Source organism: Emys orbicularis, chromosome 16, assembly GCF_028017835.1.
Source record: "Emys orbicularis isolate rEmyOrb1 chromosome 16, rEmyOrb1.hap1, whole genome shotgun sequence".
Classification (NCBI taxonomy): domain Eukaryota; kingdom Metazoa; phylum Chordata; order Testudines; family Emydidae; genus Emys; species Emys orbicularis.
This window is the reverse complement of record NC_088698.1, coordinates 1,644,757-1,656,815: the sequence shown is the minus strand read 5'-3', so window position 1 is coordinate 1,656,815 and position 12,059 is coordinate 1,644,757. Positions and strand designations below refer to the sequence as shown.

Genomic DNA, 12,059 nt, shown 5'->3' with positions numbered 1-12,059 from the left:
CAACTTTGCTGCTGCCTTTGGCTATTGCTACACTATAGCTTAAGTCAATATAAGTTATGTCGCTCAGGGGTGTGACGTAATTTATGGCGCTTTACGGTACCGCCGCTCGCTGTGGGTGGAGTAATTAAGCCAACAGGATTAGAGTGGCTACACAGAGCATTTATAGCTGCACTGCTGTAAACTCACTAGGGTAGCCATGGCCTGAGGCCCTGCTTACAACACAGAATAGACCCTGTTACAAAGCCCTGTCTAAAACCCAAGGGCTAGACATAAAAGTGCTGTGGTCCAGTGCTTGACTTGGTGTCATGAGAACTGAGTTCAACTCCCAAGTCTGCCACTGCCTTAGGCTTGCTCCACACTTAAAAGTTAAGTCAACATGGTTATGGTGCCCAGGGGTGTGACGCACCATAGTTAAGCCAACCTAACCCCCGGTGTAGATGTGGCTTGGTCGACGGAAGAATTCTCCTGTTGACCCAGCTACCACCGCTTGGGGAGGTGTATTAACTACATTGACAGAAAAAACCCTTCCATCACTACAGGAAGCATCTACACTACAGTGCTGCTGAGTGTAGACATGGCCGTACTGAGAGACCTTGGGCAAGTCACCTCCCCTCTCTGTGCCTCAGTTTCCCCATCTGAAGAATGGGGATAATGCCACTGTTGCTGCTGTGTAAAAGAGCTTTATAATCTCTAGATTAGGGACCCAATCTAAAGCACAGTGCACTTGAGGAATCAGACCCAAGAAACCCTCTGTAACTTCTAAGTATTATGCAACCCAGTTCACTTATAAGCCCTGTTTTCAGACACATCCCCTCTAAAATCAACAAATAAACATGGGAGTTTTGACACAGTCCCCACATGACATTCTGATAGGTAAGCTGGAGAAATTCAGGCTCGGCAGAACTACCATTAAGTGGATACATAATTGGTTAAACAACTGCAAACAAAGGGTGACTATTCATGGAATGATGTCGGATTGGACAGAGGTCGCAAATGTGGTTCCACAGGGATCTGTTCTGGGCCCGGTGTTGTTTAACATCTTCATTAATGCCATGGATGTAGGACTAGAGAGCAGACTGACCGAGTTTGCAAATGACACAAAGCTGGGGGGTGGCCAACACTTTGGAGGATCGAGCTAAAATTCAGAGGGATCTTGATAAATTGGAGAACTGGGCTATAGACAACAAAATGAAGTTCATTAAAGACAAATGTAAGGTGCTACACTAAGGAAGAAAAACCAAATGCCCAGGGATAACTGGCTTGGCAGCAGCACTACTGAGAAGGATCTGGGAGCTCTGGTGGATCACAGCCTCGACACGAGTCAACAGTGCAATGCTGTTGCCAAAAAAAGCAAATGCAATGTTAGGTGGCATTACCAGAGGCAGAGCATTCAAGTCACAGGAGGTGATAGTGCCACTCTACTTGGCACTGGTTAGGCCTCAGCTGCAGTACTGTGTCAATTTTGGTCACCAGTGTATAGAAAGGATGTAGAGAAACTGGAAAGGAACCAGAGGTGAGCGACAAAGATGATCAAAGGGATGGAATACAGGCTATATGAGCAACCCTTCTGCCAGGTGGACCCAGCAGCAACCAGAGCTGGGTTCAATATCTAGGAGTTCCTTTCCATCGACACAACACAGGACCAGCTCGAGCCCCTGCCCAGTAACCTGGGAAAATTACACACTACCCCTGGGCACCTCTAAGAGGCAATACTTCCCCACTCACAAGCACAGAGTCTGAGTGCAGAAAAGAAACTTTTAATGAAAGGAGGGAAGTCACGCAACATTAATTAGGGAAAATGCCACAAGCAGGATTCATAATCATAAAGCTGTGAGCAGGACACCCACCCCAGAGTGCATGGAGCTGTGCCTTCTGCCTCATGTTCTTGAGTCCAACAAGCAAAAGTTCCTTTTCTGCGCCCCTCTCTGCTCCCTCACCATACCCCACTCACAGTGGTTGTCCTTTGGTCAGTGAGGACGCCAGGGTTTAGAGGCGCATCTGTGTGAGTTCGCCTCCCACCCAGGGAAGAAGGCACCTTGCTTGCTTCAGAATCTGAGCACTTGCTTTGGCTGGCCACCCTGCCAGCTGCAGTTCCCCTACCCTGGCTGTCCCACCAGTCCTGGATCCTGCTGCCTCACCAGCCACTCATTCACTAGCTGACTGTGAGTCACCTTCTGCTGCTACTTGCCTCTCTGCTGTGACCTCTGCACATCAGTCTCTCAGTAATTTTGAACTCTTTGCAGGCTGGGCAGAAACTGCCCCACCTCAAGTGATTTCAGTTCTGATTGATTATTTAAAATAGTAAAGAGGCTCCTAATGAAGCTTATATAGCTCTTTATTTGAACAGTGGGGAGGAATAGGTTAAACCAGTCTGGAAAGGACCCTAGTGGAGGTGCCACACACCTCCTGGCTAGAACACCTGTCCCCACCCCTTTTACTTCCACAGGCCTCTGGCATTTGAGCCCCTGGCTTAATGAGGTCCTTTCAGCTGAGGGTCACCCTCTCATTTAGGACAGGTTAAGCACAGTTCATAGAATATCAGGATTAGAAGGGACCTCAAAGCAGGACCAATCCCCAGACAGATTTTTTGCCCCAAATGGCCCCCTAAAGGATTGAATTTACAACCCTGTGTTTAGCAGACTAATGCTCAAACCACTGAGCTATCCCTCCCCCCTTTGTTCACAATAATGCCAACATTGGTAACAGCATTTCATTACCCCTGCATTCAGTACTAAGATGATTTGTAACCCAACACCAGCCAAAGTTGATCACTTTGAGCAACACAGCGCTCTATCTACTGGATAACTAAGCAGAGTAGGTGTGTTCATGTAAATACAGTTTGCTCTTGAAGTCTCTCCCCCTCCCACCTAGCTGTCAGGGAAGAATTCAGCAGACCATGCTTACATCTAGTTTGGAAAAGAGGAGATTAAGGGGGGGGACATTTTAGCAGTCTTCAAATACTTGAAAGGCTGCCATAAAAAAGATGGAGAATAGTTGTCCTCTCTTGCCACAGAGGGCAAAACAAAAGGCGATGGGTTCAAACTACAGCAGTGCAGATTTAGATGAAATCTCAGGAAAAACTCCCTACCTGTAAGAACAGCAGGACAACGGAACAGACGCCCAGGTTGGTCATGGAAGCTCCTTCCCTGGAGGTTTTCAAAAGGAGGCTGGATAGCATCTGTCTGGGATGGTTTAGGGTACGTCTACACTACCCGCCAGATCGGCGGGTAGTGATCGATCTATCGGGGATCAATTTATCGTGTCTAGTGTAGACATGATAAATAGATCCCCGATCACTCTGCCGTCCACTCCTGTAGTCCACCGCAGCAAGAGGCGGAAGCGGAGTCAACGGGGGAGCGGCGGCAGTCGACCCTGCGCCGTGAGGACGTGAGATAAGTCGACCTAAGATACGTCAACTTCAGCTACTCTATTCTCGTAGCTGAAGTTGCGTATCTTAGGTCAATCCCTCCCCCCCACCCAGTGTAGACCAGGCCTTTGACACAACTCCTGTATCTTGGCAGGGGATTAGACTAGATGACCCTTGTGGTCCCTCCTAGCCATATGATTCTAAATTGGTAGAATTTTTCTACCTTGTTCCCTGCAACTCAAGCAGCTGGGTCTGGAGTGAGAGGTTCCCCCAAATCCAGGGGGCGCGTGATGTTCCCAGTTGGAACATTCATATAACCCTTTTTTAGACACATGCTCACTCAGAACTCAGTAAATACCCAGGGTGCAGACACAACAGGGATGGCTCCGCTCCATGGTTATTAGAAATGAATCCATTAAACAGCAACAAGACACTTTCAAAGGGCTGCAGCTCGTGGGCACGCTGTAGTGAACATGCTGAAACACCAGGGAATGAGCCGCGCTCCAGACATCACTGTAACAACGTCATTAGGCCAGAGCCAGTAAAATCATGCCTGTAAAAGCTATTTTTAAGATTGGTTATTTTTCAACAAACAGGTATTTAGGCACCTAATTCCCATTGATTACCATGGGAATTAGGCATCTAAATACCTTAGAGGCTCTGGGTTTTGGTCTCTCTGTTCCTCAGTTTCTCATCTGTGCACTGGGGATAATAGCTCTGCTCTGCCTCCTGGGAACATGTGAGGATAAACGTGTTAGAGATCATGAGGTGCTCAGGGACTGGCGCCAGAAAAGGACTCTCGACAGACAATGCTGTGAGTTTAAGCAGCATATTTCCAGCTGAAGATCCCATCCCTACAGGCCAGCAGACATTCCCAGTGAGAATCACTACCATGCCGAGGGGGTGGGGAGAATCGGACCCCTGTCTGTACTACCCCCTGGGAGTCAATGCCCCAGGGCTCAGGTGGGTGACAGGGCAACCCAGCTGACAGACTCACTCACTCCCCTCCCTCTCCACAGAGATCCGGGAAGCCTTCAAAGTGTTCGACCGGGATGGGAATGGCTTCATCTCTAAGCAGGAGCTGGGCACGGCCATGCGCTCCCTGGGCTACATGCCCAATGAGGTGGAGCTGGAGGTCATCATCCAGCGGCTGGACATGGATGGTAAGTCTTACCTCTCCTGTCCCTTCTGCCCCTGGGCGTGGCGCTGCCCCTCAGACCCTAGGACCTACCTGGGACCCATCCCTGTGACAGGCCTGCGGGGGCACAGCAGAGAGCTCCCTCATTCCCCTGGGACTTCTCCCACATTCCTTCCTACTCCATCCTCTCTCCCTCTTTCAGCCCCTCCCCCGCTGGTCCCCAGCGCCCCTGCTGTCAGTACATGGGGCTAGGCATGGGTCTGGTGTGCAAAGCAGAAAGCCCAGTGGGGGAAGCAGCAAACCAGGGCTGTCACAAGAGGCCAGCACTTCCCCAAGAGTGAGTATGGCTGGACTGGGAGGGGGTGTGGCCAGGGAGGCTGGGGGATGCCCTCCCAGGGAGGGGGAAGGCAGAAACACTGCCTGCCCCCTGGGGGTGACTCCCCCCTTCCTGGATGCTGTCCCCCACACACTCCATATCTTCCTGTGTCCGTGGGGTGACTCCAGCCCAGAGGAGCAGAGATGGCAGGGCCAGGAAAGCCCTCCCGGGTGGCCCATTCTGATTCCCTATCAGGGCTGGACGTCTCACTGCCTCGCTGGGGTCTGGGTACCTGCAGCATCTCAGCCAGCAGGGAGAGTCACAGATTACAGAAATGGGGTCATAGGTGCTGGAACTAGGGATGCTGGGGAGGCTGCTGCACCCCCTGGCTTGCAGTGGTTTCCATTATATCCAGGGTTTACAGTTTGGTTCAAGGGCTCTCAGCACCCCCACTATACAAACTGTTCCAGCTCCCCTGCATGGGGTCGTCGTCTACCCAGCTCAGCCTGCTCCCCATGCCCCCAAACTATCACAATCACACTGCCCCAAGCAAACCCCTCTCTGCCAGAGTGTCCCTTTGCTCTCTCCACTGAATTCCTCACTCCCTCTCCTACCATTGCTGTCATCTCTCTCCCATCTTTTGCTGTCTCTTTCCGGCTAGCTTTCTTTCACATTGTCTTTCTCATTTTGGGTTTCTCTCCAGCTCCCTCACCTGCCACCTCTTCATCTTTCACTTTCTCCATCTCTTTCTCCCGCTCATTCACTGGCTCCATCCCTCCATCTCTCATGGCTCTCTGGCCATCTCTCAGGATCCCTCATATCCCCCCGAGTAACTCTCATTGACACATATCCTGCAGCAAGGAATCGTACCCCTTAGCATTCTCCTCCTCCCTTATCTTTCTCCTTCTCTCCATCTCTCCTACGCTGCTCCATTCTCTGTCTTCCTGCGCTCCGCTGTCTCGCTGGCGTGACTATAATGCAAGCCGCATTGCCAAAGCTATTACAGATTTGATGTCACCAGCTAAAGAGAATATTTTCTTTGAGAATGGATATAATCTCTCTGCTGTAAAAGGTGACAGCTCAATGAAATACACTCAGGTGGGTGAGTGTGACTGCAACTGTCTGAGTATGGGATGGACGTGCTGCCAGAGCTGCCTTCCTCTGCAGCCACTCACGCTGCCTCTGCCCTCTGCCGCAGCGGAGATGGAGCTATGCTGTCAGCTCGCCAGCTCTTGTCTTGGAGTACCTGGGCCAGTGGGAAAGGAAATGCAGCTAATCCATGTTCCAGGGGCTTCTCCTTTTCTCTAGTTATTTTCCATTTTTGCTGCCATCTCCTCATTGCAAGCTCCTGATCCTTCTTGCCCTTTTACATTTTAAACATTTGTTAAAGAGGTGGAAGGCAGCTAGTTCTCAGTGGTAGCAGATGACAGAACAAGGAGCAATGGTCTCAAGTTGCAGTGGGGGAGGTCTAGGTTGGATATTAGGAAAAACTTTTTCAGTAGGAGGGTGGTGAAGCACTGGAATGGGTTACCTAGGGAGGTGGTGGAATCTCCTTCCTTAGAGGTTTTTAAGGTCAGGCTTGACAAAGCCTTGGCTGGGATGATTTAGTTGGGGATTGGTCCTGCTTTGAGCAGGGGGTAGGACTAGATACCTCCTGAGGTCCCTTCCAACCCTGAGATTCTATGATTCTATTATTCTAGTTATAGGCTCAATATTTAGATTTTTACAACAGGATTTGCAAAATCCTAATAGGAATAGAAACATTTGTGTAAGATGTGGAAATGTGTGTACCGCAGTGCCTTCCGGGATGTGTCCATCACAGGAAAAGTAGCTTACTACTGCTACCAGGTAATGATATTGTTCCTTTAGTTCAAGTGATGGAGCACCGTACTGTGGATCTGAAGGCTTAGGGTTCAAACCCCCTGCTGAGCCCTGTAGGGTTTTTGTTTTTTTTTAACTGAAAGCAGTTTTAAATGCACACCTTCCCCTGCAGCATGGGGAACCTAAACATCACAGTGCTATGCTCAGCCCCAGAACCAGGAAATGAAATTGACCAGCCTACAGTCGTTTCACTGTCAAAGCTGAGTGCAGTGAAAAAATAAGCAACATGAACAGTGAACAATAAATTAGATTTCAATAAACCCTTTCAGGTTTAATCATCTAAAGTGCTCTTGGTAACAAGGATGAGGGGAAAATGCAGATATCTGTGTGCATGCATGTGGACTGTGTCCATTAGGGAGTCAGCCAGCGTAACATTGGAACCAGAGTGCAGTTTGATCTCCGTTTCCCTTCACACCATCACTCCCTCCCACACATCTCAAACTGGACCTGTAGTGAAGTCAGCTGTCCCTTCTGTGACAGGAGAGTCCAGGCCAGAACATAGGGAGACCCTGTGTGGCGAACCTGGGCAGTGCAGGCTGGGAGCTGCAGAACCAGAGAGAACTCCAGGGGGTGTCTGTGCCCAGCAGCCTTGTAAAAGAATTCCCTTGAACTCATTACAGTTAAGTCCTGTCTCTTTTGCCATGAAGGATCCATCACTTTCCCTTATCTAACTGTTTGTTATCAGAACCCCTGGCACCAGAGAGCTCTGTGGCATGAGTCTGGGCTTGTTTTATGGCGGAGCCCCTTCCCCAGGCCTTTGCCCTCCCTCCTAGTCTCACTGTGTCCTCCCCCCCTCCAGACTATTCACCATGCTGCCTCTAAGGCCACCCTCATCCTTCCCAGAAACCCTCATCAGCTCCCTTTAGTGCAACAGACTCAGCTCTCCCAAGCCCTGTGGCACCTCCTACATTTCTGAGGTTGTCTTCTGCTTTCCCAGCCACTCCCAGCTCTCCTCCCAATCCCCTCGTCTTCCTGCTCACCTTCCACCCTGCTGCCCTGTAACCCTGGCAGGGCCTCTCACCTCCCCGTCAGGTTCCCTTTGTTTGACCCTTTGACCGCACTCCTGTCCCTGTTATTTCATTCATTGTCCCCCGGAATTGCTTGGCTTCCAGGTCCTGTGGATCCTCCTCTTAGGCTGGGGGGAGATCCTTTAGCAGAGTCCTTTAGCAGATCCTTCCTGGATCCCAATAGGATGAACCTCTCACCTCCTTCAAGTCTCTCCCTAAAACCCAGCTCTTCCAAAAATACTTCCCCCTCCCTCTCCTCCTGGGCCATCGCTTCTCTCATCTGTGTTAGGAGGGGTAGAGAATATCTTTGCCTCTGTGTCTGTAAGGAGCTGGGTACTCTACGACGCACTATAAACACTTAGTATAAATATTAATCATCATCATGATCATGGCGGCTGTGATGACATATGAGCTTTGTTTAGTGCAGGGATAGGCAACCTATGGCACGCGTGCCGAAGGCGGCACACGAGCTGATTTTCAGTGGCACTCACACTGCCCGAGTCCTGGCCACAGGCCCGGGGGGCTCTGCATTTTAATTTAATTTTAAATGAAGCTCCTTAAACATTTTAAAAATCTTATTTACTTTACATACAACAATAGTTTAGTTATATATTATAGACTTATAGAAAGAGACCTTCTAAAAATGTTAAAATGTATTACTGGCACGCGAAACCTTAAATTAAAGTGAATAAATGAAGACTCGGCACACCACTTCTGAAAGGTTGCCGACCCCTGGTTTAGTGGAATTTAACGACCTGGTGTGACAACTAATTTGCAGCCTGTTTCTCGAAGGCTGGGAAGAGCTAGGCATCACTGCCCCAGCCCAGCTCTGCTGCACTGGCTTTGATCAGCTGTGCTTCTGTCAGTGCAGTCTCGTGGGTGCGGTGTGATCCCAGACGGTGCCATGGAGCCCAGTGAGAGCTGGAGGGGATTGGAGAGCCTTAGGCCTGAGATCCAGAGCTGCTGGATTTGTTTCCTTGCAAGAGGTGATAACGTTACCAAGACCAACAGCAACATAAAGACTGCAGGGAACATGCTGCTAGAGAGACGCGTATCTATTGCACATATACCACACCGTGTCAAGGAAATAAAGGAGGGACTTGGGATGAGAGTCTGTGCTAGGCCTTCAGAAGGGGCATCCAAGATGGCTGTGAGATTCTGGGCTGCTCCAGGGGCTCTGTGGCCCCCATCAGAAATTAGAGCAGCCCAAGGGGTGCTCTAATTTATGGAACCCTCCCAAGCGCTGCCTATGCAGTGCCTGCAGCAGTGCAGAATCCTTATAGAGGTGTGAGCTATGGAGATGCTCCCTCTGTGCCAGGGCTTGCAATGGGCACTGCATAAGGCTGGTTATGGCAACTCTACACCATGCCTGCACTGCAGGCCTTTCCTTTCCCCCCAGCCCATTGCTGCATAGTTTCATCCCCTATGCATCAGCACAGCAGTATTTGGAAGCTGGGGGAAGGGACAGAACCAGTCCCTTTGTTTTTCCACACAATGGGCTGGACTCTGGTCTCACTGACATGGGTATAATCTGGAGCAGCTCCACTGTACAGATGGCCACAGAGTAATGGAGATCAGAGGCGGGTCTACAGTCCTTTGATCACTTTAAAATCTGCACCTGTCGCTCTTTTACTGATCTGGGACCTGAAACAGCATGTTAATGTATTGGATGGGGTGAGGGGTTCTTAACTTTTAAAAGCCCTTCAGGCAAGCCTGCCAGGTCACCATTTCTCTCCCTTATTAATTTTTAGTGCCAGCACTGGAGACCAAAGTTCTTTTTAATCCACAGGAAAGGTACAGCACAGACAAATGCAAGGCAAGCACCCCACTGCTCTGCCCCACCAATGTGGGTCAGCCCTACCCTGTAGGGGTCCAGGCCTGGGAGAGAAGGAAGTTCAGTCTCCAAACATCATTCTCTCCTTGCTGTCTCTGCTCAGAATGCCATCAACAAGGCCAGTTAAGGAAGTTGTGGAGGTGGTTTTGTGAGATCCCCACTCATTTCACACAGGCCCCCTCAGCCAGCCCCCTGGTCTTTGTCCTGCACAAAGCTTTGTTCATGGTGACGCACAGCTCCTTGAGAGCTAGGCCTACTGGTGTAGGACAGACACCTGATTCCAGGGAGGGCAGCAGCTCCATCTCCAACAACCCCCCGCCGCCGCCGCCTCTTTAAAGGCTTCCCAACCATAGAATACCAGGGTTGGAAGGGACCTCAGGAGGTCATCTAGTCCAACCCCCAGACAGATTTTTGCCCCAGCTCCCTAAATGCCCCTCTCAAGGATTGAACTCAGAACCCTGGGTTTAGCAGGCCACTGCTCAAACCACTGAGCTATCCCTCATTCCATGTGGAAGAGGAGCACGCTCAGAAAGCATGGCACCTGGCCTGCCAAGCCTGATCCCCCCTCCCACAGCCTGGGGATGATCCTGGCCCCCTGAGATAGGTTCGGAAATTGAACTCCCTGCATTTGGGGTGTTCTGTTTCCAGCCCAATTGGGCTTGTACAGGGATTGAAGGGTTCCCTTCACACCAGCAACCAGACCGTGTTCAACTATGGCGGAGGCAGAGGGAGGCAAATATGTCACTCATGTTTCATGTACTGCATGCCGTGTAATAGCATGCGAGAACTCCAAACTCGGAAAACTAAACTGGCTCTTTACTAAAAGAACGATTTAGAAAGAGCATTCCAGCCACGTGCACACAGACTGACTTTGTGGGGCATCCTCACACTCTTCCCTCCTGCACCCTGTGCTCCTCCCTCCAAGTTCCATGCAGGTTGCTACAATGGGGAGGGGGGTAGTTTTAAATACCACTCTGTTCCTAGAAGAGACTCGGCCTTGTTAGCTAACATCTTTCCTTTCTGGACTGGTTAAACATACTGGTGCTCCAGCTTCCCATCCCCTTGTAGCAGCGCTCCTCCTGCAGCATCCCCAGAGCTCAGATGTCCCATCTTCCCTGGTAATCCCTCCCCAGGTTCTGATCCCCAGCTCACCAGTGGCATTGTCACAGAAGCACACCATCTGCCCCAGGCTCTGCTCTCCAGCTCAGCCCTTTCCTTGTGTCTCAGAATCTTAGCAATGAGGTGGGATCAGAGTTTCTTGTTGTCCTTTGCTGGCAACAGTTCAGGGAGCCCTGTGACCTTTGGGTTTTTTGTCTCTGAGTGTCCTCTTAGTGTCTGATCCTGCTGGCGTGCTGCAGTTCTGGAGAGGGCCCTACTCTCTCAGTGACAGCCGAAGGAAGTTATCAGCATAAAGGAGAGAATTAATGCTGGCATCCCTTCCCCTAATAATTACGCAGAGGCTGCTGGCTTTGCTGGCACAGGCCCCAGATCTCTGGGATGGATATTAGCAAGTCCCAGAAGGAGGCTGCGGCCCTGTCTCACTGCCCACTAGTCTCCAGTGTATTGGCCTTCCTGCTGCGTGAGCCCAGGAGCACATTTCCCTAATGGGACCTCCATACCTGCTTGCTCTGGGGCAGCAGAGGGAGAGCCAATCAGAGGCTTTTGCACAGTTACCATGACTCTTAGACTCAGACTTTAAGGCCAGAAGGGACCATCATGATCACCTAAATCTGGCCACCTGCATATTGCAGCCCCCCCACCCACTGCTGTAACAGACCCCTAACCTCTGGCTGAGTTACTGACATCCTCACATCATGGTTTAAAGACTTCAGGTTACAGAGAATTCACCATTCACACTAGTTTAAACCTGCAAGTGATCCATGCCCCACGCACCAGAGGAAGGCGGAAAAAACCCAGGGTCTCTGCCAATCTGACCCAGTGTCTGTGTCCTATGGACATGTCTAAAGTACAGGCAGATAAGAGAGCTACAGAAATGGTCAAAGGTTTAGAAAACCTGACATGTGAGGGAAGGTTAAAAAAAGGGCTATGTTTAGTCTGGAGAAAAGAGGACTGAGGGGGGAACCTGATAACATTCTTCAAATATGTTAAGTGTTATTAAAAAGAGGATGGTGATCAATTGTTCTCACAAGATGAGCAGAGGGTCATCTCCGGCTGAGATCGTTCCCTATCTCCTCTGCTCATGTCTCTCTCACTCGGATTGTTCTCTTCTTTTTTCTCTGTCCTAGCTGTCTCTCTCTCCTTCACTCCATTCTATTTCCCTCCCATCTTTCTGCCTGTCATCTCTTTACATCTCCTCTGCATCACGCTCTCTCCTTCTCGCTTACCCTTCGAGCCACATGATAGGCAGGAGCCCATGCTCACACTGACTGGTCAAGTCCCTCGCTTGGTGCCGATGGCTTAATCCATAGTGCCCATGTGGCTCACACTATCCCTGCCTCTGTCCCCCATGTCGCCCGTCCCTCCCGGCTGCCACAGATATTGCTATGCAATGGCAT

At 50.3% G+C, this 12,059-nt stretch overlaps 1 protein-coding gene across 1 annotated transcript in view; it reads left to right on the top strand.

The window, feature by feature from the left end:
- The window catches only part of CABP7 (calcium binding protein 7), a 76,360-nt gene that overhangs the window by 54,951 nt on the left and 9,350 nt on the right, over positions 1–12,059 (top strand). Inside the window, exon 2 of the mRNA XM_065418028.1 lies at positions 4,387–4,530. Within this exon, the coding sequence (XP_065274100.1) occupies positions 4,387–4,530 (144 nt within the window). The remainder of the gene's footprint in view (positions 1–4,386; positions 4,531–12,059) is intronic.